At 38.0% G+C, this 27,038-nt stretch overlaps 1 protein-coding gene across 1 annotated transcript in view; it reads left to right on the top strand.

The window, feature by feature from the left end:
• The window catches only part of UGCG (UDP-glucose ceramide glucosyltransferase), a 36,282-nt gene extending 17,494 nt beyond the window's left edge, over positions 1–18,788 (top strand). Inside the window, exons 2-9 of the mRNA XM_030859015.3 lie at positions 1,121–1,262; positions 7,977–8,079; positions 9,025–9,126; positions 10,987–11,099; positions 12,620–12,798; positions 14,927–15,013; positions 15,512–15,701; positions 16,169–18,788. Coding sequence (XP_030714875.1) covers positions 1,121–1,262; positions 7,977–8,079; positions 9,025–9,126; positions 10,987–11,099; positions 12,620–12,798; positions 14,927–15,013; positions 15,512–15,701; positions 16,169–16,339 — 1,087 coding nt within the window. The 3' untranslated portion in view covers positions 16,340–18,788. The remainder of the gene's footprint in view (positions 1–1,120; positions 1,263–7,976; positions 8,080–9,024; positions 9,127–10,986; positions 11,100–12,619; positions 12,799–14,926; positions 15,014–15,511; positions 15,702–16,168) is intronic.
• The last annotated feature ends 8,250 nt before the right edge of the window (positions 18,789–27,038 follow it).

The following is a 27,038-nucleotide window of genomic DNA, read 5'->3' as shown; positions in this document are numbered from 1 at the left end:
TCATTCATAGATGAATAGTATATTTCACTATGCATTGATACTGGCGTTTTCTTGATCTTCTGGAAGGGTTGGTTTTCATGCTATTAAGTCCGGGCCGCCATCTGGCTGCCAGCAACTATAAGATGCCATTGATCTCAGAGATGTTAAAATGTGGAAGAATTGTGTCTTAAAATATCTTGCAGTTGGCCCCGTGATTGTCCCAGACTCTAATTACTGTTGAGTGCTTGGAGACTTGCTAATGAGAAGAAGGGAAGACGCCTCTGGTGACTTGCTTTAGAAACTTCAGCACTCTGCTGAAGGGCATCTCCTCTCTTTATCGTGACAACCTGACATGAACTGGGGCACGTTCTCTCTTCTCTAATTGGCATGGCTTCCCCCATTAGGAGCTCATTCCCCATGGGATGGAGCAGCGCTGAGAACCTTGGCCAACTTCTCTGTGATTTGGTGGCACTGGTATATCTTCTAGTGTCCGTAATAGGCATTTCTGTCATCACTGAGATTTTTTTTCTTACCTTCAATTTCCCTCTATTCCATCCCTGCCATTCAGAGATGGTGAGCATTGGGAGTCCTGATAGATATCCCATTTTCTTGCTTGCCAGGCAGGCTGGCTTGGTAGTTCTTTCAATCAGTGGTTGTGTGGACTGTTTGTTACAGAAATTTCTCAAATTTTTCTGGTTCCTCTTCCATATTTTTCTGGTGCAAATAGGGTTGTTGTTTTTTTCCCTGCTATGTTTATAGTTCTTTGGCCACCTTGATGACGATTTGGGAGGAAGGGCAGTTAATGTGTGGGCTAACATTGTCATTTGTTTCTTCAGCCGGTATTTATTGAATGCCTGCTCCAGGCCTAGCACTGTTCTGGGCTCTGAGAGTACAGCAGTAAACAGCAGTCTTAAGCTTCAGCCTTCGCTGGAACATTCATTCACTCTGTTTAGTTCTGGTTTTCCTCAACTGGAAGCTTACCTGGTTCTACTTTCTTTCATTTTCAGATATCCCTTTCGAAAGATGCCAATTAAAAAGAAATTCAGTAATTTATTGGTAGCTTGATACATGCTTTATATAGACTTGGCCCTAATATAGTCTCCAGAAATGTACGTTAATATATGTATCATTTGCTTTTTAGCCGATTACACCTAAACAAGAAGGCAACAGACAAACAACCATATAGCAAGCTCCCAGGGGTGTCTCTTCTGAAACCACTGAAAGGAATAGATCCTAACCTAATCAACAACTTGGAAACATTCTTTGAATTGGATTATCCCAAGGTGAGTACAGTGTTGTACTCATAGGAATGGGCTAGACCATACTTATTTTTTCTTATAATAAACACTTAGAGAGAAATTTTGACACTGTATCAGGTGAAGGTATTAAAAATGCATGATGGTGTTGGCTTCATCATATTTATGCTCTAGTAGTAGTAGTAGTAGTAGTAGTAGTTGTGGTTGTCATCACAGGACAGAAATGGGGGATTGAGGAAGGGGTATAAATTCCTTTTCTAACTACCTGTATGTCAACCTGAATTAGAAATCCCTGAATAGAGCTCCTGGAATGCAGACAGTGTTAAGTGCCCGGTAGTTTGAGTATGAAGATCTTGTTCCGTGAGAGTCACAGTGAAAGTGAGAAAGCAATATTCAGTGGTCAGAAATGGGATGCAGGACAGCTAGAACTAATGATAAATCCCCTTGAGAATCTGACTTTTGGGGTTAGAATTAGTGGTAAGGTGGAGCTTCATTAATACCGGATTTTTCACAGGGAGATCAGCTTGGTGCTTTGTGACCACCTAGAGGGGTGGGATAGGGAGGGTGGGAGGGAGGGAGATGCAAGAGGGAAGAGATATGGGGACATATGTAGATGTATAACTGATTCACTTTGTTATACAGCAGAAACTAACACACCATTGTAAAGCAATTAGACTCCAATAAAGATGTTTTAAAAAAACACCTAATTTTTGATTTCTTGATTTTTCTGGGGTTTAATACCTAATTGTATTGCTTATATCTTTTATCTATATAATCTATTTATCTATAAACTCAATGTACTTCCTTCCTTGGAGACTTCAGTTTTCTTGAGATGGGAGTATTCTTTTTATTTCTTCCCTTTAGTTTCTTAGGAAAACTTAATATTCCTTAATTTTTGTATTTAGTTTTATGGCAACTTTTTCAATTGCCTATTTGAGACGCTGCTTTTGAAAGCATGTTCTAGCGGTGGTAGATTACTTGTGAAAATATGTCTAAATTTCTACCTGCTTGATTTTCAGTCCAGTTTAATTTTCCCTCTGTGGTCTCTACTCACTTTCCTCAGTTTTTACCATCATTGCCTCGGTTTTTCCATAGTTTTTGCCAGTCGGAGACTCTTTCCTTCCTATTTCTTTAGAACAATGTCGCCCAAGTAGTGAGAAAGAAGATGACATCTACACACCACACTCTCATGGTGACTGGTTTTCACGCTGTTATTTCATTTCTTTTAAGAAGAAGACACAGACATGGTAGCCTTAATTCAGCTCTTATTCAGTGTGTAGACATGAGTATCATTCAGTTATTTTTTAGTGTTGCTATATTATTGCTTTTGGAGTTTTGGAAGTCTAGGCATTTGAAGCTAATTTGTAGCAGAAAATTACGTATTTCTTCTACTTTGTGTGTGTATATATATTTAATAATTTTAGAGATCTGAATCATATGCATGCATTATCTTCAGTAAATTAAATATATAATTAGAAAAAATAAGCAGATTGGTACTTGATTTTTTTTTCAAACTAAAAATGCAAAAAAGTGGCCTTTGATAATTCAGGAAGGATGAGAAACAAAATTAATTGTAAAATAAGCTTTGCAATAAGAAAAATGGAAGTTTTTCAAGCCTCACCTTATATAAGTGAATGTAAAGGAGAATTTATTTTTGTGAATGAAAGAATATTTTCATTGATTATGAATAAATTTCAGAGCATAGTGTGGAACCATATGCTTTTATCCTTGTGAAACTTAATCTCACAAATTTCAGTTTTTTAACCAGCATCCAACCCTTTCCCCTTTCCCTATTCAACCACTCTTAAAACTTAGTTATGGAATTTTTATGTTGCTGCTCTTGTGAGATAATAGTCATGGAATTTAAAATGGTTTTGGAAGTTAGTGTGGGTTTAAAGAGTTTCTTAAAATAACCCCAGGAACATATGTATCCATTAACTATGAACATTTGGGATGAATCAATAATTGATTTCTTCTTCTGAATGAAGTTTTTTTTTATACAGTTTGGAATTATCTCCAGAGCTCTAGTTTTTCACTTAGTTCTCTTTCCACTTAAGTTCTTTTTCCGCTTAAGTTATGTCATTAAGACATTTATTTGGTTGAGGAGGAAGCTGTTTTGACACATTACAAAAATGAATAACATTATATGCAAGGGATTGTTTTCATTCTTTTTTAGTTCATAATTTTATTTTCTAATTACAAAAGAATTGTTAGCTGTGTAAAAAGAACATTTAGAAAGCAGAGCAAAAGTGCAGAGTACCTGCAATCTAAAAGGAAATGTTGATCTCACTGCACTATATTTGCTTTTTAAAAGACCAAAAGCAATGACAATTCTACAGGAGACTGAAGTTAAACCACTGAAATCGCACAAATCTGAGTGTGAACACGAGTTGTTTGTGTCATCAAGGAGGCATATAGTCATGAAGTGAACATTTGTGTAACTGCCAGGCCCAGCACATTTTAATATTCTCCATTTGTCAAATGTGAACATTGTTTTATAAAAGTATGGAAACGTTTTTGTTCTGGATGTAACTCCTTCCTCTGTTATTTGATTTGGAACCTTATAGGCCATTTGGAAATATGTATATAACATACTGAAATACTAAAATTTCATTTAATTTTAGACATGTGCAAGAAGATTAATTACGGACACTTGGTCTGAATTTCTAGGTTTAAATTTTGGTGAGACTGTTATTATACTAAGTGCCCTGAAAGACATCTATGCTTTAAATATCTTGTAAATCCACCTTATATTGATATTTATTCCTTGGGGAAAAAAAATTCTTGGAAAAAATATAAGAATAAAAAAAATGAATACAATTCATTTTTCACAAAATCGAGTACTCATTTGGCATCAGCATAGGAGAAGGCATTTAGGCAGAAATTCAGCCATAGTAGGAGGATTCAGTAATCTGCATCTAAAGTGTCTTGATGGCTTTACTTTAGTAAATTCTGGCCATATGAAGAATTTTTAAATGAATGATCAGAGTTATTAACAGAGTGAGGTTATGGTAATTGTGATTTTCTTTTCTTTTTTGCAAATATAGAATGGGTTTAAAATGTTTGAAGTCCAGTGCCATACTTGGATTCTTTATTGTCACTGATGACAGTAAAGAATTTAAAAAGATTGAAAATAGGTTCAGTTATTGAAAGATCGGCACAATACATGTAATAAAACTACTATGTCTGAAAGATTAGTGTTTTACCAAATAAATTTGAAAAATCATGTAAACTACCTAGTTCTTGAAAGTAAGTTTTTGATATAACTTATCAAAACTTTGAATTCAGAGCAGTTTTCTTACAAAACATCTTCCTTTCACTCAAAGGAAGCCTCTATCTTTCACTCAAAATTTACCCTAGGGCTTCCCTGGTGGCGCAGTGGTTGAGAGTCCACCTGCGGATGCAGGGGATGCGGGTTCGTGACCCGGTCCGCGAAGATCCCACACACCGCGGAGCGGCCGGGCCCGTGAGCCATGGCTGCTGAGCCTGCGCGTCCGGAGCCTGTGTTCCGCAACGGGAGAGGCCACAACAGTGAGAGGCCCGCGTACCGCAAAAAAAAACCCAAAACTTTTAATCAACTTAATATCTTATGTTTTACCAATTGCAGTGTAGTCGGAGTGATTTGACTATTTAAGTACAGAAATTCCTAGCAAATTAAATGTTGATCAAACATAGAGATTCTAGCTGAAAAATGAAGATTCTTGGTTAAAATCTAATACTTTAGAAAACACTTGGAATACTACCTCCAATTTGGTATAATTTTTAATATCAGGCACATCTAAGGGAAAGTTATATCTTTAATAAGAGTCTGAACATTTTTTAGATAAAGTGAATTGAATTTCATCTGCACTCTGGCTTATCAGGAGGTATTTGTTTTTCATTTGAAATTAAGTTTAAGAGGTGTAATCAATAAAAACAAAAACTTTAAATCTTGCATTTGGATAAAGGTAAACTATGCCTCCCTTACTTATACTAACACCATATACTTCTGAAAAAGTTTTTGCTACAACCTAGTATAGCCTTTTTCTTCCCATTGAGTAGATGTCTAGTACTATATATTACAGAGTTTTTCTCTTGCTGAGGAAAAAGCCAAGAGTAGGTTTTTAATAATATTTTATGGAATTGTATTACTTATAAACATATTCTTTCACTATATTTACTTATACCTGTAAAACAGTATAAATCATAAAAGCATAAAACTACGCTATGTTTGGAAAAACAATGAACTCTTTAGAGCAAGCCTGACTGAGCAACTCACTATAGTAGGAAAGCTCATTGTTACTTACACCCTTTGGAAAGTCACTTAACCTTTCTAATCTTCATGGTTAAGGTCTGCCTCTTGTTGGCTCAAGCAAACATTTTGGTAGGGAGGATGGCTGACTTTTTATGGGACTTAAGAGTCAACCCTTGAAGAAGTTTCAGGGTGTGGCAGGAATGGTGCCCATCCCATTCTCAGATTTTTATCTGATCTCTGGAGACCACTGGCTGTAAAGTTGCTTAATCATTTCAGTACCTCTAAGGTGGCAATTTTGGTCAGTCATCATGAGAGGTAGATAATGGATAGAATATGTAATAACTATAGGTAGAAAGTATGAGGAAAGTATACATTGCTTTTCCCCTTTACTTTTTTTTTTTTTAATTGGGGTATAGTTGCTTTACAACAAAGTGAATCAGCTATATGTATACATATATCCCCTCTCTCTTGGACCTCCCTCCTACCACCACCACCACCACCACCACACCCGCCGCAATCCCACCCATCCCACTCACAGAGCACCAAGCTGAGCTCCCTGCGCTATACAGCAGCTTCCCACAAGCTATCTGTTTTACACATGGTAGTGTATATATATCAATCCCAATCTCCCAATTCATCCTCCCCCAACCTTGTGTCCACACGTCCCTTCTCTACGTCTGCATCTCTGTTCCTGCCCTGCAAATAGATTCATCTGTACCATTTTTCCAGAGTCCACATATATGCGTTAATAAACGATATTTGTTTTTCTCTTTCTGACTTACTTCATTCTGTATGACTGACTCTCAGGTCCATCCAGGTCTTTACTTAATTATTGAGAAAACTTTTTTTTCACTTGAAAAAAAAAATCTTACCTTGTTAGCTAAACTTTCTTTATCTACCTTAGTCCTGGTCCTTATGTGCTTGACCACTAAATTGTATGCTGCCACAATATATCAATATATTAGGTGAACAGTAATTATTGTGCTCAAGGCACTGTACACATTTTATTTCCACTTTTTACTTGTGTATGCTTATCAATGGAAGTAAATCAAACAGGCCTTCCCATTACCTTAGCTTTAGTCCTTGTATGTTAGACACCTAAAAAATTGTGTCCTCAACTTTTTGTATTTTTTAGAACACATAGCTTTGTTGTTTTCTCATGGACATGATTAACCTTCCTCCTTTGCTTAAAAATGTTCAATCTGTCTTAGAAAGAAGGTTTGGAAGGAAATCTGCTATTGAGTCAGCATGAATTTATCACCACTATTGAAAAAAATTACTGCTTAGAATACATAGCCCACAGAATAATAGAGTAGCATCTTTATGTGTGTAAGCAAACACTTTTAAAAAATTTAGTAGTTTACTAAATGGTATCTTAGAGCTCAAGATTTTATAAACTTGGTTACATGTCAGAATCCCCTCGGATGCTCTGATTCAGAAGTTTAAGAGTGGGACCCAGTATCCTCTTTTTAAAAAAAACTGTCCGAGGGTAATTTTGACACAGCCAGACAAGTGCTAAGAAATGTCTTCCTTAGTGTACTATCAGAGAGTAAACATAGGGCTTCCCCAGTGGCGCAGTGGTTAAGAATCCGCCTGACAATGCAGGAGAATCAGGTTCGAGCCCTGGTCCGGGAAGATCCCACATGCCGCAGAGCAACTAAGCCCGAGCGCCACAATTACTGAAGCCCGCAGGCCTAGAGCCTGTGCTCCACAACAAGAGAAGCCACCCCAATGAGAAGCCCGCGCACCGCAACAAAGAGTAGTCCCAGCCTGCCGCAACTGGAGAAAGCCCGCACACAGCAACGAAGACCCAATGCAGCCAAAAAAAAAAAAAAGAGTAAACATGGGTCTGGGCAAAATAAAATCCTGGATGTTTTCATAGTTAAAAGGCTAAGTGTGCTTTTCAGGATACATTTTTAATCAAATCAGATTCTATTCTACTTCAGAAAATTATTATACAACAAAAAATCTAATCTCACTTTGTCCTTGTGAAGAGTTTGGGAAACCTTTAAATTTATCGTAGTGGTATTCAGTATGTAATTTTTAGCACCCTGATGAAATGATATTAAATTCAGAGACAAAGCTTCTAGAGAACGAAGGGTGTGTTCATTTTGGTTGCTTTCTGTGTTGTTTTCACACTGCTAGGCACCCTGTGAGCATCTAATAAATCTTCAGTGATGAAGCCCATGGAGAAGCTTGGAATCCAGTTGAATTATTAGGCCATGCCTATCTGGCAGTGGCAGGACTTCAGCTGTGGGCCCTGCCAATCTCTTCATTCTCTCTTTGGCTTGCAAACAGCCCCTTCTGGAGAAGCTGCTCTCGGTTAAAGCAACACTTGATAATCCTTTAAGTGTCTGCATCCATTATGAATACTCTCTTAACTTTTAAACTTTGTGGGTACAATTGCTTGTTTTTCTTAATGCTTTTTGATCCATCAGTAAATACTAATAATAAGTGATTATCTTTGGAAAAGAGGTTAATTTACATAAAATGTGTTCTTTGACTAGTATGAAGTACTCCTCTGTGTCCAAGATCATGATGATCCAGCCATTGATGTGTGTAAGAAGCTTCTTGGAAAATATCCAAATGTTGATGCTAGATTGTTTATAGGTAAGTAACAAATTCTACAATAACCTTTTTGCTTTAATATATTAAATATCAGTAATCTTCTTTGCATTAAACTATAGATTAGAGTGCTAGACACCCATTAAGTTATTAGCATGTTTGCTTTATGCATGTTTGTTAGATACAGTGAAAGGTGTTTCTGTCCTTTTGAGAAGACTTAAGTTATAAAGACAAAGTTTTTTTTTTTCATATCTGGGATTAACAGAATTACCCCAAATTATGTTTTACTCGTCAGTCAGACATGAGCCTGTTATTTTTGTTTAATATTTTCAATCTATGGCCTATTCTGTATCTCACTGATTATAATTGGGAATGAGGGATAGAATTCATTTTTGTAATATTGCAAAAAGAATATTTTTCCAAAAGCCTACAGGCTTATTCTAAAGACTAATTAGAGGTATATTTGCTATTAAATATTGATTAATGTTTACTATTAATGCAAGCACTTAAGAATTAGAAAACTGAAACTAATGAATTTTCAAAGATTAATGATGTACTTTTCTTTTTGAGAATGAACAATTTTTTTCTAAATATATTATTATGAATAATGAGAAACATAATGGGTTTTTTGGCTTTTTTTTAAGTATGATGGTTTCACCTACTATTTTCTTTGTTTTTTGAATTTTATTTTATTTATTTTTTTATACAGCATGTTTTTAATTAGTTATCCATATTAGTGTATACATGTCAATCCCAGTCTCCCAATTCATCCCACCACCAGTGTCCACCACCACCCCATGCCACTTTCCCCCTTGGTGTCCATGCGTTTGTTCTCTACATCTGTGTCTCAAGAGAAACATAATGTTAAAGTATGTTTGTTTAAATTATTAAATCTGCAAGTACTTTTTACTATTCTACTATGTATATGTATAATAGAAAATATTTCCAATATTGCATGAATTGTTCACTGCTGTACTTTAAAATTTTTAGGTGGCAAAAAGGTTGGCATTAATCCTAAAATTAACAATTTAATGCCAGGATATGAAGTTGCAAAGTATGATCTTATATGGATTTGTGATAGTGGAATAAGAGGTGAGGTTTTTCTTATTTATTTTGCAGAACTATTCATTCAATGATAAAATGCCAAGAGCAGTCTGAGAATACATTTATCAATCCTATTTGTTTGCCTAATAAAGTAATTCATTTTATCATTATTTCGTGGTAATATGTCAAGTTATACTTACTAAGATTTTGATGTTTTTTATACTAACCTAGAATGTTACGTGTATGAAAATGTTTTCATTTTGAAGAGAAAATTCCAACTATTAAAAAAAAAAAATAGTCGGGACTTCCCTGAAGGCACAGTGGTTAAGAATCCGCCTGCCAATGCAGGGGACACGGGTTCAAGCCCTGGTCCGGGAAGATCCCACATGCCGCGGAGCAACGAAGCCCGTGCACCACAACTACTGAAGCCCGCGTGCCTAGAGCCCGTGCTCTGCAACAGGAGAAGCCACCACAGTAAGAGGCCTGCACACCTCAACAAGGAGTAGTCCCCGCTTGCTGCAACTAGAGAAAAGCCCGCGTGCCGCAACAAAGACCCAATGCAGCCAAAAAAAAAAAAAATAGTCGTGGTCCGTTATATAGTCTATGAGCTTTTTCTAGGTGTAAGTTTTCCCTTATTCATGTGACGTCTTTTACTTTAATCTGTTTGTGGCATGTGCAATGTACTGTCTCATGCAAAGGGACAGAAATTAATAGGTGCATATTTTACTAGAATTACATACATTTATTAGAATACATTCATGGCTTTCTACCTAGCTGATTTTATCAGGAATTATTTCAATAATCATGTTTTCAATTATATTGAAATTATAACGTCAATATCAATATATTGACATTATAATTTGTATTTTTGCATTTTTAAACATTTATACTTATAATAATTTTGGTATTCTATAATATTCTATTATATTCTAATTACCTCAAGTTTTTCAACCTCAATGCTTTTGGGCTGGGTAATTCTTTGTTGTCAGGGCTGTCCTGCAGGGTGGTTAGCAGCATCCCTGGCCCCTACCCACTAGATGCAGTAGTAGCCGCTGTTGGTTGTGACAGCCAGAACTGTCTCTGGACATTGCCAAATGTCCCCTACAGAGCAGCAGTTGAGAACCACTACCCAGACTACCTGTATTTAAGGTCCAAATACACTTTTATACAGTAGATTTAGTTCTTAAATACTTGAAGGAAATAAAAATGAAGTTGTATAAAATGATATGATATTTTTGCTATTTAAAAATGGGGAAATGATTTAAATTTTATCAGCTTGAAATGTGCAAATTTGAAAATTAATAGTGTGGCACTCCTACTTAATTAGATTACAGATCTATCAATTCATGGTCAGAGATTACATTCATTTTTCACATTTGCTATCTTAAATTATTTACTATCATATAGTTGCTATGTTTTCAGTGTATCAATCTCTGTCAAGTATATTCTCATTCAGTTCCAATTAGCAGTTTTGAGAGAGAATATCTCATACCCCCAGAAAGAGGAGGCTCATTCCCTATGGTTGGAATGGAGGAGTCATAGTGAACACTGAGCCCCTTTGACCTCTGCTCCTGTACCTTTTGTACTAGGACATATTGTCCATTATTCCAGTTGGGAGGTTCAGAAACGGACTGTTAAAGTTTTCAAGGTACATCCTGCCCCTGCTACATATTAGGTATGTACCAACCTGCAGGTGTCCAGAATAAATTCACTACCATAAGTTAACCTCTTTGAAATTTTGTATTCTACTCAGAAAAGTGATTGAGATTCATTTTATTAGACCCACATACAAAGAAAAACATTTAAGAATTTAATAACTCATAAATTATATTTTACATTAGTGGGCATTTTACTAAAAGGAAATTTTTTCCTCTCTCCCTCTGCACCTTTTTTTCTTTTGCATCCTAGTGATTCCAGACACACTCACGGACATGGTTAACCAAATGACAGAGAAAGTAGGCCTGGTTCACGGGCTGCCCTATGTAGCAGACAGACAGGGCTTTGCCGCCACACTAGAACAGGTAAGTGCAATGGTTATAAATAATATTCTTGGGCTTCCCTGGTGGCGCAGTGGTTGGGAGTCCGCCTGCCAAGGCAGGGGACACGGGTTCGTGCCCCAGTCCGGGAGGATCCCACATGCTGCGGAGTGGCTTGGCCTGTGGGCCATTGGGCCTGTGCTCCGCGGTGGGAGATGCCACAGCAGTGAGAGGCCCGCATAAAAATGTATTAAATAATATTCTTGTTATCAGATCCCTAATCTCCCAGAAGCTTGAGACTATGCTGAGAGTTGGGATGAGCTACCTGAAGTTAACTGTATTAAGTCTATGGGTTCTACATTTTTGGCTTCAACCAACCATAGGTCGAAAATATTCGGAAAAAAAAATTCCAGAAAGTTACAAAAAGCAAAGTGTAAATTTGCCTTGCACCAGCAACTGTTTACATAGCATTTACATTGTATTTACAACTCTTTACATAGTATTTACATCTCTTTACTTTGCATTTACATTGTATTTACAACTCTTTACATAGTATTTACATTGTATTTACAACTCTTTACTTTGCATTTACATTGTATTTACAACTCTTTACATAGCATTTACGTTGTATTAGGAATTATAAGTAATCTGACAGGTGTAGATAATACGCACATAGCATCGGTGGATTTTGATACAGGGCTCCTGGAACCAATTCCCCTAGGATACAGAGAGATGACTAATTAAAAAAGGCAGCATATCTAAGATGTAAATAATAAATAGGTTTTACATCTGATAAGTTGGGTGATGACCATTTAATTCTACCGTTAATTTAGTAGTTTGCATTTCTCATTACTTCAAAGCACATCTAGGAAAAGGGCAGTAAAATGGAAGACAGAATATTAGTATCCACCCTATTTATGAAAAGTACATTGAAAAATGGGGAAGTTGGGAAGCTCAGTGACACCGGCAGGAAATAGCTAGCTATATAAAAGGACACAAGAAAAGGAATTAAGAAATAGGATTGTTCTATTGGTTGATGTACCTATAAATATTGTATGTATGAATGTGCGCATGTGTGTAGCCACATGCATACATATACACATATACATGTACGTACATATACCTATATATGTAGATGTGTGTATATCTACATGAACATTCTGAAAACAACACATTAAATATTAATATTTTATATGAAGTGAGTGATATTTTTTACCTGTCTGATTCAAATCCAAATTAAGTTTTACTTCAGTAAATCTTTAAATCTTAGAGTTTTAGAGAAGACAGTATTTATTTGAGAATAAAATATACTTTTCCCTCCTAGAAGTAAATACTTCTTTGTAATGGTGATAATAACAAGTGTAGTCAATCAAATAAGAAATTATTGACTGCTTGCTATATGTAAATATTACTTTGTACCACTTTTTATTCAGGTAATTTATGTAAGAATAATAGAATATTCACCCAATCATACTGAAATTCATTAGGAAAAAGAATTTATAAACATCATACTTTTAACATAAAATTCTAATTGTATACATACGTTTTTGGCTTTGTTTTGGCAGGTGTATTTTGGAACCTCTCATCCAAGGTCCTATATCTCTGCCAATGTCACTGGTTTCAAATGTGTGACGGGAATGTCTTGTTTAATGAGAAAGGATGTGTTAGATCAAGCAGGAGGGCTTATAGCTTTTGCTCAGTACATTGCTGAAGATTACTTTATGGCCAAAGCAATAGCTGACCGGTAAGAAAACTAAATTAAATTAGGCTGTTACATTTTTGGTTCCTAACTTCTGTTGGTTTACTCTGTTTGTTAAACCCATGGATTAAGAGCTATTTTATTTTATTTTTTGCTAGTGAGTACAGAATAGTTTAATACTTTTAGAATGTAATTCCTATTAATTATTCAGTTATGTACTAATGAAGCAAATAAATGTTCTAATTTCTCTACATTCTTCAAATTAATGTGGTTTCTAGAGCAGTATGGAGTTTCCTTTAAAAAACTAAAAATAGAGTTACCATATGATCCTGTAATCCCACTCTTGGGTATATATCTGGAGAAAACACTAATTTGAAGATACATGCACCCCAATGTTCATAGCAGCACTATTTGCAATAGCCAAGACATGGAAGCAACATAAATGCACATCAACAGATGAATAGACAAAGAAGATGTGGTCTGAATATACAATGGAATATTACTCAGTCATAAAAAACAATGAAATATGTCATTTGCAGCAACATGGATGGACCTAGAGATTATATTAAGTGAAGTCAGAAAGAGAAAGACAAATATCATATAATATCACTTATAGATGGAATCTAAAAAAACAACAATACAAATGAACTTATTTACAAAACAGAAATAAATTCACAGACATAGAAACCAAACTTATGTTTACCAACGAGGATAGGAGGGGTGGGGGAGATAACTCAGGAGTTTGGGGTTAACATATATTCACTATATAAAACAGGTAAACAACAAGGACCTACTGTATAGCATACAGATACATACACACTGAATCACTTTGCTGTACACTTGAAAGTAACACAACATAGTAAATTAATGTTATACTATACTTCAATTTAAAAATAAAATAAATACATTTAAACCCTAAAAAAAAAAACTGCATGGTTTGAAGTTATTAAATTGAAGCTTCTCTGTGATTATAAATTTTCATTTTTATGGATGTAAATTTTTATGTTTTAGAAGAATTAAAAATGTCAGTGCAGTCATAAGCCAGTAGGTGAAAATTTAAAGAATATGATTTCAGATTTTGAAATTTCTCAGTAGATTATTTCATACCTTGCTAAGAAGCCACCTAATGATTCACATGATTGGCTTAATAACATTTCTCTATCACACAGTGACACTCATTTGCTTTTTTAAAGGGGGTCATTTCCTTGTCTGATAATTTACTAAAGATGTGAAGTATGTTTTTAAACTTCTCTCCTGATGGTGTAATGTGGTCCATGGTTTCATAGCGTTTCTCATGAGATACAGAATACCACTTTTGGTTTCACACCCTGCCCTTTTTTTTTGATTAATAGTGTTCAGAGACTAAACTATTAAATACAGGACCCACTCTATTTAGTACTTTCAGAATGTCTGTATTTTAAGTTTATTAAACTGTGAACTGAGGGGTTGTTCCTTCCATTTCTTAGGTGGTACTATCATGGGCCTCTGTAATGACTAAAATGTGTACAAGTATGATATACCCTACGTAGGGTGCTATCCTGGGACGAGGCTCACCCTGAACACTGACAGTTGCTCACTTTTTTTTTTAATTAAAATATAGTTGATTTACAGTATTATATAGTTTTAGGTATACAACATAGTGATTCAGTATTTTTATAAATTATACTCCATTTAAAGTTATAGCAAAATAATGACTGTATTTCCCTGTGCTGTGCAATATATCCTTGTTGCCTATTTTATACAAGGTAGTTTATATCTCTTGATCCTCTTCCCCTATCTTACCCCTTGCTCCTTCCATCTCCCCACTGGTAACCACTAGTTCTCTAAGTCTGTGAGTCTTTTCTTTTTTGTTTAGTCATTCATTTGTTTTAGTTTTTAGATTCCACATATAAGTGATAACAGACTGTTTGTCTTTCTCTGTCTCACTTATTTCACTAAGCATAATACCCTCTAGGTCCATGCACATTGTTGCAAATAACAGGATTTCATTCTTTTTTTATGACTGAGTAATATTCTAGTGTGTGTGTGTGTGTGTGTGTGTGTGTGTGTACTTCCATATCTTGGCTACTGAAATAACGCTTCTTACTCTTTATAGGGATGAATAAATGCATAATCAGTCATGCTTGCATGTGTTCATCATCATAGCTCATTTTATAATTGTCTTAATTTTCAGAGGTTGGAGGTTTGCCATGTCCACTCAAGTTGCAATGCAAAACTCTGGCTCGTATTCAATTTCTCAGTTTCAATCCAGAATGATCAGGTAAATCAGCTGGATTTCTTCTTTTTATACTTTATTAAAAGAAAAGGGGAAGGGAGAGTAATTTTTACATGGTTTTAACTTGGTTTTAACAAAAAAACTAAAAGTCAGATTTTTATTTCCAGAAAAGAGAGGTTAACTTCCTTATTAAAATAAATTTAACGTCTAAGTATATTTTCTTTCCTTTGTAACACTGAAAGCTTTCAAAAAAGAGGTGTTGAGACTTTGAATTTTTTATGCCAATCTCTATTTTCTAACTTTCTACCCTTTGAATTTTATGATCTTTACTCATCAGAGTATAGGCCATACAAATGAATTGATAGACTTTTTTCTTTGAGATACTAAATAAAAATAGAAAAGAGATTCATTAAATACTCTTTAAAGTTTATATAAAAGGCTTTTATATAACAGGATAAAATGCTGATCATTTTGAGAAAAATTGATTAGTCTTGTAACCAGGCTGTTGTTTAAAGAAAATCCCTTTTTGTTTGTTTGTTTAAGGTGGACCAAATTGCGAATTAACATGCTTCCTGCAACAATAATTTGTGAGCCAATTTCAGAATGCTTTGTTGCCAGTTTAATTATTGGATGGGCAGCCCACCATGTATTCAGATGGGATATTATGGTATTTTTCATGTGTCATTGCCTGGCATGGTTTATATTTGACTACATTCAACTCAGGGGTGTCCAGGTATGTGGATAGGCTTGGGAAAGTTGGCAGTCATTTGGTGGAACTAAAACACTTTTGATTTAGAAGAAGTTGAAGAAAATCTATCTGAGCCATTCTTCAGCCTCCCAGTGAAGGTTAAAATCAGGTTTAAGCATTACTTTCCTTAGTGGAACGTGGACACAAAATGGAACTTGATTTTCAACTTTCAACTGATTATACAATCACTTTTATTAAGGCTCAAAAAAAAAGAATGATGTTAAGCAAATCAACAAGTCTTCAAACTAAGAATATGTTAGGATAGCAGTTATTTTAATGCTGCTTTTCTTCCTAATTAACATTTCCTTAACCAATATAGCATGACAGTTGAATTATCTTAAGAAGCAGACTTGACTTTATATAGTGTATTTAAAAGAGTGAAATTGAAGAATTTCATTTCTTAAACTGTGTCTTCAGTCTGACAGTCCATAATTTATTTTTTTAATTCCTAGGGTGGCACACTGTGTTTTTCAAAACTGGATTATGCTGTAGCTTGGTTCATCCGTGAATCCATGACAATATACATTTTTTTGTCGGCATTATGGGACCCAACGATAAGCTGGAGAACTGGTCGCTACAGACTGCGCTGTGGAGGCACAGCCGAGGAAATCCTAGATGTCTAACTACAGCTTTGTGACTGTACATAAGGAAAAAAAGAGGATTATAAATTATGTTTATATAAATGCTTTTAAAAAATCTACCTTCAGTAGTTTTATCACATGTATGTTTTGGTATCTGTTCTCTAATTTATTTTGCATGGCACTTGTATCTGTGAAAAGGAAAGAAAAGAAAAAAAAGACATCTGTAGTCTTGGCCAAATGGTTATACTTTATTTTGTGGAAGTAGAGAATCAAGAGAATTGGTTCTAGGAACCTGGGTTCGGTTTTTGTTGTTGGTTGTTTGTTTACTTTTTAAAAATACATAAATAAATAAATCTATCTATATATATATGAATGTTCTGCAACAAACACTATGACAGTATCCTTCAGTAGAGAAAGTTTCTTATTGGTGAGTACACTCATTTAGAATATGTATGGGATGGCAACAGCTTTGTTTGGGGGGCTCGAAAAGACCAGAAGGTGCAGTCCCTTTTCATGTCTAAAGTGAAAGGTTTAATGCAGTGAACTGCCTGCAGTGAGGTACTAACTGAGAAACTTTTTCATGCTTTATGCCTACCTCTTGTAGTCGTTGCAGAGGAAATATAAACTGTAATATGGTAGCTAGGCCTTGCAAAAACAAATGGAAAAACTTTAAAAATAATAATAACAAAAGAGCTGGAGTCTAGTATTTATATGAATCTGTGAGAAATATTTTTTCGGTCTCACCGCAACGAACCAAAAGTGGTTGAGTTTGGTTTTTAATTGTAGCCATGTCTTGAAGGCATCTTTTTGACCAACTCTTGTTGGTTCTGTCTTGAACCATTGTTAATCACTGTGCTGGTAAGTCTTTCCTTCCCTGCTCCTCACCTGACCCATCCCATCTTTCCTTAACTTTTTGCAGGGGGTGGGGTGGGGGGTTTGTTTTAGTGTGAATGGATGTTTTGATAGTTGTGAGGAAAAATGCATTTCAGACACATTTCACACATGAGCTATTTTCTTACACGGTCTGTCTTATTGTTAAAAAAGAATGTAATTTCATGATACAGGTATTTAATATCTTTTTTAAGTAAATAAATATTCTAGCCATCAATAAATAAATTGCAGTAGAGTATTAAGAGGGGACAGGATGAGTTTTACTCTTAAAATTAATCAGTATCCAACTAGGTCTGTGTGTGTGTGTGTGTGTGTGTTTTGTTTTGTTTTGTTTTTTAATTTACTATTACTGTTAGTCTAGTCTTATTTAAATTGGATTTTTGTATTCCAGTTTGTATGACAAAATAGACTAGAGCAGTTCTGGTTGTAAATGCATGCTGTATTTCACTCTTCTCTCCCCATGATGCCGCTGAACTCGCTTGTCAGGTTGTGCTTAACTTGTGGTGAGCTGGACTTGTTTTTGTTTAAAAGAAAAAAAAGGAATAGGCAGAAATGTAAGGGACAGCGCATAAGCCTTTCATTTTTCTTTTTTTTTTTTTTTTTTGTAGTGGACGTTTTGCTCTTTCTTCAGGATTGGATGGCATGTTGTCCATATGAATGCCTGCTGCAGGGCTGACACTGGCAATATGGCAGCTTCAAACTCTTAAGTTACTGCAATTTCCATGTCAAAGCATAATGTGTCACATATTAGCAATAACTACATATTTATAAAAAATGGACACTTTTTCACTGAGCCAATTTCATTTAATTGTCTAATGAGTATATACATGGTTTAAATTGCAGTATATCTGTAAATGTGTGTATACTGAGTGTACACAGTATATACAAGCTTTCTCTGGGCCAAACTGTTTCATTCAGTTTTTCCGTTTTTTTTTTTTTTTTTTTTTTGCCTTATGATGAATTTGTTTGAAGGGCATTTTCTTCATGAACAAAGGCTTTGATGCATACTCTTTTCTACGTGAAACGGGGGTAGTATTGTTCCCTGAGGAAAGTTGCATAGCGAAAACCAGTCTAGTTGTGACCCACTCTGTTTATTTTTTTAAGTCAGTATCATGCAAGCTGAATTTTGCTGACCGTGTTTGTAATTTGTTGGTTTGTTTAACGAAGTTTGGTTGATGCCATCCTTTGCACTGCTGAAGTGAAATCTTGCTTATTCCTTAGCTTTTTGCTGATCTCGGTATGGGCAGTGTAACAACAAAACCCAAATGGCTGGACAGACTTCTTGTGTTTGTAAATATAAAAAATGACTGTTCTGTATATGTGTGTTTTTAATGTGGTAGTGGAGTATTTCCTTCCAGTGAAGCTTCACTTAACCAGACAGAGTGACTCTTTGTTTAGCAAGTTTAGAGCAATGATAAAATGGCAAGAAATAATATAAATGTTATTATAATGATGAAGAAAGCATCACAGCAGAACTGTAGGAGTCCAAATTTAATAAACTGTCTTAAAAAAAAACACCAAGTGTCTAGAATATACCATGTTTATTATTTAAAATCATTGTCTTAAGTTTTTTGTTCAAAAAATAAAACTTTGAATACAATCAAAACATTAGCAATAATGTATTTTCATTTCTTGTCTTTTATATTTTTATAAATAATCTAACATGTTCCACCATTCACAGCAGAATTATTTGAAGAATTCTGTAGTGTTAATTTTGAAATCGTCCCTCTACCCATGCTACAGGTGAGATGTATAACTTAAAAGTCAGGCTTTTCTGTATTGGTTGCATGTTAGAATCACCAGTAGAACTTTAAAAAAAATACAGATGCCTGGGCCCTGCCTGCAGAGTCTGGTTTAATTATTCTGGGTGGAGCCTGAGCACTGCTCTTTGCTCTGTGCAAGGAGATTTGAGAAGCTCTGGCCCATTATAACATTTAGAAAAGACTCAGTCGTCCTTTAGTCCCCTCTCGCCTGCGCTTACAACCTGAACTCAGCCTTTGAGATCTTACCACCCCAATGGCGAGGAAAGGCAGATCCAAGGAAAGGAAAGGAATGGCTTTGCTGCTGGACATCTAACAGAGAAACAGACTACGTGTCATCCCACACACTGTCCAGGGTCAGGCTCCTCCCAAGCTTAGAGGCACCCCCAGGCCTGTTTTACCACCAGCCCGTGAGAGAAGAATGCTCCTATGGAGAGCTCGTCCCAGGGGAGAAAGACTCTAGAAGGGGTTTGGCTGTGGCCTGCCAGGGGCCCCACTCCTAGCACCTTGACCCAGTAAACAAGCTCATTCCTCCTGGTTTGTAAAGTATGCTTCTAACACTAACGTTTAAGAAACGATCAACAAAAAGTTGGTGTAAGTCTTTTAGAGTTTTATAGCTAGGCAAACTTTGAAAAGCCCTTGCCCTTATTTTAGAGTAAAAAGCTGAGACACCCACTGTGAAAGCTGTGGTCACAGAGGGTAGGTGGACAGTTGTCGGCTCAGCTGGGTGTAACCCCTGCATCTATCAGGTCCCAGCATCATCGGTCACTCCACTAGATCCTGTTGTTTAAAATTCTGCCCAGAACAGCTTTAAAACTCAGTATATAAACCTTAAAAATTTTTTAAAAATCCATAATTTCAATAACCATCTATATTCCAACTCTTACATTGTTTTAGAGAACCAGATTCAAACCTGCCAAACAAGAATAATTATAAAGCTAGTTTAAGGTAAATGCTTTACATATATTATTTGATAGGTAAGATTAGTACATACCACAAGACTGTTAATGTTTATGAAAATAGTTAAGACATTTCCTTCTCATGTTTAGTAGGATATAGTGTTTGGATTATTTATTCATTTCAAGTTATAGTTTATGACTACACCAACTTCTTTTTGTTGGAAAGGAAACAAACATTGCAAAATGGTGAGCAGTTATCCCTGCAGAGCTGCAAGGAATGCGTTTGAGTAATTTGCCTTAAAAATACTAATATCTGGGGGCTGCCCTGGTGGTGCAGGGGTTGAGAGTTCGCCTGCCGATGCAGGGGCCACGGGTTCGTGACCTGGTCCGGGAGGATCCCACATGCCGCGGAGCGGCTGGGCCCATGAGCCATGGCCGCTGAGCCTGCTCGTCCAGAGCCTGTGCTCCACAACGGGAGAGGCCATAACAGTGAGAGGCCCGCGTACTGCAAAAAAAACAAAAAAAACCAAAAAACCTAATATATGCAAGATACCTTACAATCACTATCTCCACATTTTCTAAAAACAAATAAAAATGTATAACTTTAACAGTTTCCTAAGCAGCTACTTGCCTAAGAACCAAAATATGCTAAACACTTTACACGACCCCTGCCCTGTCCTGGGAGAGATTGGCAGAGACTGTGGGTAGTGTCATATGCTCTGCTGTTTAGTCGATTCATCATTAAGACATCCGTGCTAACAGCATGGACTTGTAATTAAACAATTTAAGGATATCATTTCTTTATACCAGGACTGGAAGTATCTGTTCTGCCCCCACTGCTGCCTCCACACCTCTCATTGCCACCTTGTTTCCATTGTTTTCTTAACCTTGTCATCAGCCCTGGAACCTCTGTCATCTTCCCTCATGGCTGACCAACACCAGGCCAGTGGAAGGAACATAGGCAGGATATTAGAGAATTATGCAGACCATTGACAGGCTGCTCTGGAGCACGGAAAAGAGTAGGCTTGGAAGTGGAGACTTGGGAGTCCTTTCCATAGACGTGATAGTTGAAGACAATGAATGTGATAACCAAAGATAGAGTGTCAATGGACGAGAATCTTGGGGACCTATTTAGACATACAATGGGAGAAAAGCATCCAGGGAAAGAGGCTGCCAATGTGGAGTCAGACAGCCTTCTGGTAGCTATGGGATTTAGGGCAGTTTACTTAATCTTTCTGAGCGTACGTTTATTAACCATGTGGAAATGGGGAACTAATGCATGTAAAGTGATGGTTAGCTCCTCTCCCCTTTCAAAGAAGAAGTAGTGAAAGGAGTGCCACGGGTGCCTTAGAGAGGTTTCAAGAAGGAAATGGTCAGGGGGGTCATGGACGAAAAGGAATGATGGCTGGTGAGTTCAGGAGCAGACATACTTCCTGCAGGGGCACCAATGTTGTTGGATTTCAGGCCATTGTGAATCGTCGCATAATGATAGGTGAAGTGTCAGCATGTGAGAACATAGCTTCTTTATGGATGGTCTGTCTTGTTTTACATTATACTCTCTTCAGGGAAAGAGAAAAGGGTGGGATGTTCAGATAGAGCCAGAAATCGCTCCTGACCCTGAGAGTAACCATTGTGCCAAAAAAAGTTTTAAGAATGGCTGCTCTGGGAATTCCCTGGCGGTCCGGTGGTTAGGACTCTATGATTTCAATACTGAGGGCCTGGGTTCAATCCCTGGTTGGGGAACTAAGGTCCTGCAAGCTGTGTGGCATGGCCACAAAAAACCCAAAAACAAAAAACATGGCTGTTCAGTAGAGTGGAAGGAGCAGAATTCAGATTATTGGGATTTAAGGAGCATGTGAGGAAGAAATGAAAGCTATGGGCACAGATATTTGGAAATTGCAACAGTGAAGTATTGATACATGCCACAACACAACCTTGGAAACATTATGTTAAGTAAAAGAAGTCAGATACAAAAGGCTACATACTGTATGATTCCACTTGTATGCGATGTCCAGAGTAGGCAAATCCATGGGGACAGGAAGTAGATTAGTAGTTGCCAGAGGCTGGAGGATGGGAGGAAAGAGGACTCCTAACAGATTCAGGGTTTCTTTTTGGAATGATGGAAGTGTTTTGCAATTAGATAGTGATGATTGTTGCACAACAACAAAACAAACAAGAAAGCACCTCTGAACTGTACATTTTAAAAGGCAAATCTTACGGTATGGGAATTATATCTCAATTTTTTAAATAAAGAAAAAATAAAAGTCACTGTTAATGTATTATTTCCTTTCAGTGTGCTGACACGTATTGCCGAAATGTTTCAAGAGAGGTTGTGTGTAAATGCTCGTTACGTGGCATTCTTGCTAGAACTCGGGACTGCCATTTTCTAAAACTTTTTAAATTTGACAGATGAAAATATTGTACCTCATCGTCTAATTTATAGATTTTTAAGTGACTGGTTATGATTGAGTATTCTTTATGTATGATTTTTAGCCACTGAAATTTCTTCCACTTCTTAACCTTATTTACCTGAGAGTCTTAAGGCTTTCCTATTGCTTATTACACACCTCTTTTCTTTTTAACCATATGAAACAATTTACATTGCCAACCAGAACACGCGGCTAAAATCTGCCTTTGGGATATTTCCCCAAGGCAAGATGGGGTAGGCATGGAAATAATTGATTAACATTTGTGCAACTAAATGGCCCACACAGGTGTCCAGATCAAAGATCAGTTTTCCCAAATGTTATTTCCCTCCCTCTTTTCGCACAAAACCCTTTTCAGTTCTGAAGTAACATTATTTTCAGAGTCTACATATATTTACATTTCTGAAGTAAGGCTTACTTAAAGCTTTTGGGTGTGAGCCATGGCCGCTGAGCCTGCGCGTCCGGAGCCTGTGCTCCGCAATGGGAGAGGCCACAACAGTGAGAGGCCCGCGTACCGCAAAAAAAAATAAAAATAAAAAAAGCTTTTGGGTACTGTTTTTCCAATACATTTCTGAACTTTATTTGCTAGTATTTTATGAAATATTTTCTAGGCTGTAGAGTGAGGTTATGCTAACTACATAGTCAATTGGCCTTTTATTTTTTTTCTTTTATAATCTATGCTCTAGAAAAAAAATTTATTTAGCTAGGAATTATCTGTTCCTTGAAAGCTTGAAAGAATTTATCCTTAAAACTTTAGGGGCCTGGCACTTCAATAACATTTTCAGTTTATTTCATTGGTAATAGTTCATACTTTCTACATTTTTTTAAAAGTCAGTTTTAGTCAGTTACACCATAGAGCTGCACATAGCATTTTCATAATTCTTTACAAACTCTTTCTGGACAGATATGCTGTTGTCCAGGAGGTTTGCGGCCCCTGTGCCAATTGAACTTGGGCCTCTGTGATCTGAGAGCTGAGTGGCAGGCAAAGCCATCATCGCTCCTATGAAACCAGTATCCTTTTAATATGAAGAAATGCTGACCGACCTAGTTACTCTTCCTCTTAAAAAGCTTGAATGGCTTGGTGTGACCTTCAGGATAAAGCTCAAGTTTTTCTCACGCAGAGGCCATTTAAGTTAGGTCCCTGCCAATCCCTCCAGTCTTGTCCCTTGCCACTTGCCTAGCCCATTCATATAAACTCTCCTGGTAGTAAACTTCCTGTAGCTTCCCTGACATCTGCCCTTTCCTGCTCTGGGCCTTTGTTCTGCTCTGCTTCCTCATCAGGGTCCCCCAGCTCCTCTCACTAACCCCCCACCCTGACCTTGGGACTCAGAAGCCAACTCCTCCATGACTTAGCTAACTGTGGGTTAGGTACCGCCCCCCCTCCCCCACCCTGTGTCTGTGCCTCCATAACCTCACCCCTCACTTAACGCTCATTATTATTATTATTTTTTTTTTTTTGGTATGCGGGCCTCTCACTGTTGTGGCCTCTCCCGTTGTGGAACACAGGCTCCGGACGCGCAGGCTCAGCGGCCATGGCTCACGGTCCTAGCCGCTCCGCAGCATGTGGGATCTTCCCAGACCGGGGCACGAACCCGTGCCCCCTGCATCGGCAGGCGGACTCTCAACCACTGCGCCACCAGGGAAGCCCAACGCTCATTATTTTAATTGACCTTTCAGTTGTTTGTCTTCATCATTCAATTGGGAATGTCACAGCAAGGAGGGTCAGTAATATCTGACTTTGTGTCCCAAGCACCCAGGTTACGACCTGACACCGAAGTCCATTATATTGAAGGAATTAATGAATAAGGATAAGTATGCCTTGATCATGGATCTTATGCCTATAGTAATCACACAACAGTTAGGAATGCAGACTGTGGAGCCAGACTGCTTGCATCCACTTGTTGGCATCACCACTTGCTCCCTGTACCTCTCTGTGCCTCGGTGGACACCAGCGTTACCTCCTTTTCAGGTTGATCTGAGAATTAAAGGAGATAATATATATGCAAGGGCACATTCTCAATAAAAACTTTGTGTTAGTATCATAAGGATCTCCAGTGTTAGGCTGTGGTCACTAAGTAAAAACGAAAGTTTCGCTACCCAGTCGACAAAGTAGCTCTTCTTTCCTTCGAGGCTCGAGGAACAGAATTGTTCACAATCTAATGCAGAGGGTTGTATGAGCTTTTCTAGGACAACTGACCCTCAGCCCTTGATGGTTCAGAGTGAATATTCTAGCATTCAAGGAGAAAATCAATCTGATTAATTTGAATTATTATAAATAGTGCTAGTGTAGCCCATATAATACTGTCCAGAATGTTAGCACCAATGGACTGAGCTGCAAGGCATGGCAGGCAGTTACAAGACTTCAGGACACAGGCCTGCATTCCTGCGAGAATATCCATGAAATCCCAAGGCTGAGAGAACCTGGCGTTTACGGCAGGGCATTGCACATGCTCTGTGGAATGAGTTGCACCCACGACGTGGGCAACACTCAAGGAATTTTACCCAGCTGGAATGTTCCCAGCTATCATTCTTTTAATGGACAACTGGTTTTGTATAATTCAGAGGCAGTCTCCCAGGTGTTTGCTGACTTGGGGCACTCAGAGCAGTGAGTGTGGGGGGCTAGAACTGGCCATCTGAAAGGGAATTTTCTTCCACAAGGCTGTATAGCTTCCATGGCTCCCAGACTGCAGTATGAAAACAAATTATTTAAAATGCCAACCACAGGGCCCTACTCCCCTGAGATGAAGTCGAGAACTCTCAGCCTGTATAAGTTCTCCTGAGATTCTGATGCGCGCACCTTCCAGTACACTTTGAGGAACATTTCAGTGGAGGTCTATCACTTGGGGATGCACTTTATGGAAGTCAAGGACAATGGAGCAGAGGAGGGTGGTGGCCTTGGGCAGAGGAAGGTTGAGACTCTGCTCTTAGGGCCTCATTTCGTCGATCTCTAGGTGAAGTGGCTGTGATATTGTGGTTTATGATAAGAAACATATATTTGGTCTTCATCCCCATTCCTGGCACAAAGCTCCTAAAACCCTTAACATTCCCTAAGGGATGAGAGCTGCGAAGGTGTCTTTTGTTATGTGAATGAGGTGACTTTTGGACCACATCTAAGATGGGGACTGGTTGCCAGGAGAACCAACCCTGTGATTAGAGGGTTGGCACTTTTAGCTCCACCCCTCCCACCCCGACATCCGGGGTTGAGAGAGGGGCTGGAGGTTGAATCAATTACCAATAGACAATGATGTAATCAATTGTGTCTTTGTATTGAAGCCTCTATAAAAACCCAAAAGGACAGAGTTCGAAGACCTTCCTGGTGGATGAACACATGGAGATCTGGAGAGAAGGGCAGGCCTGGAGAGGGCATGGAAGCTCCACACCCCTTCCCCATACCTTGCCCTATGCGTCTCTTCCATCTGCCTGTTCCTTTTCTAATAAGCTAGTAATCAAGTAAGTAAAATGTTTCTCTGAGTTCTAAGAGCTGTTCTAGCAAATTAACTGAACCCAAGGAGGGGGTTGTGAGAGCCTCCCATCTATAGCCAGTAGGTCAGAGGCACAGGTGACAACCTGGACTCACAATTGGTGTCTGAAGAGGGGGCTGGGCAGTATTATAGGACTGAGTCCTTAACCTGTGGGATCTGATGCTATCTCCAGGTAGATAGTATCAGAATTGAGTTGAATTTTTGGACACCTAGCTGGTGTCCCGAGCATTGCTGGGCAGTGTGGGAAGAAACCTCGCCCTCCACACGTTGGAATTGTGATCCGGAACCAGACTGTGGCCCAGTAGGGGTGTAGTCCCCAGAGGTTGCCAGGACACCCAGGAGTCTGCAAGGCGGGCCATTCGAAACAGCAGATGTTGATTGGCAAACAAGAGGTCTGGTAACGAAAGAGACAGAAACAAAGGAAAACTAGTTGAAAAGTTAACAAAGTTTTCCATTCAAACATCTTTTCCTGGGCTTCCCTGGTGGCGTAGTGGTTGACAGTCCGCCTGCTGTTGCAGGGGACGCGGGTTCGTGCCCGGGTCCGGGAAGATCCCACATGCCGCGGAGCGGCTGCGCCCGTGAGCCATGGCCGCTGAGCCTGCGCGTCCGGAGCCTGTGCTCCGCAACGGGAGAGGCCACAGCAGTGAGAGGCCCGCATACCGCAAAAAACATCTTTTCCTTAGAAACTGCAGTATTTTTTGTCTTTTTAAAAAATTAAAGTGTAGTTGATTTACAATGCTGTGTTAATTACTGCTGTAGAGCAAACTGACTCAGTTATACATATATACACATTTTTTTCATATTCTTTTCCATTATGGTTTAATCAAAGGATATTGAATATAGTTCCCTGTGCTATACAGTAGGACCTCGTTGTTTATCCATTCTATATATACCAGTTTGCATCTGCTAATCCCAAACTCCCAATTCATCTATCTCCCACACCCTCCCCCTTGGCAACCACCAGTCTATTCCCTATGTCCCTGATTCTGAGAAACTGCAGATTTTGAACTTATCACCAGTGTAACCGGAATTTAAAATGTTTACTTTGTTTTCATGGACCAGCCCAGGGGGAAACCTGTGGTGGAGGAGTAACATTGCTGTATCTAATGAGGTTGAACCAGAGCTGCCAAGGGAATGTAGGAAGCAGTCTCTGGCCTTCAGAGTCCCACTGATTTGGGCCAGAAGTGCTGCCCTTGCCCATCCTTAGGGAATTCTGGGAAAATGACAACCTGTGCAGTCACTCCTCATCTCAGCCCCTCCCATCTAGGACAAGTCAGGCATCA

Source organism: Globicephala melas, chromosome 6 (genome assembly GCF_963455315.2).
Source record: "Globicephala melas chromosome 6, mGloMel1.2, whole genome shotgun sequence".
NCBI classification, from domain to species: Eukaryota; Metazoa; Chordata; class Mammalia; order Artiodactyla; family Delphinidae; genus Globicephala; species Globicephala melas.
Note: the sequence above shows the minus strand (reverse complement) of the source record. Positions and strands in the feature narration are given on the sequence as shown.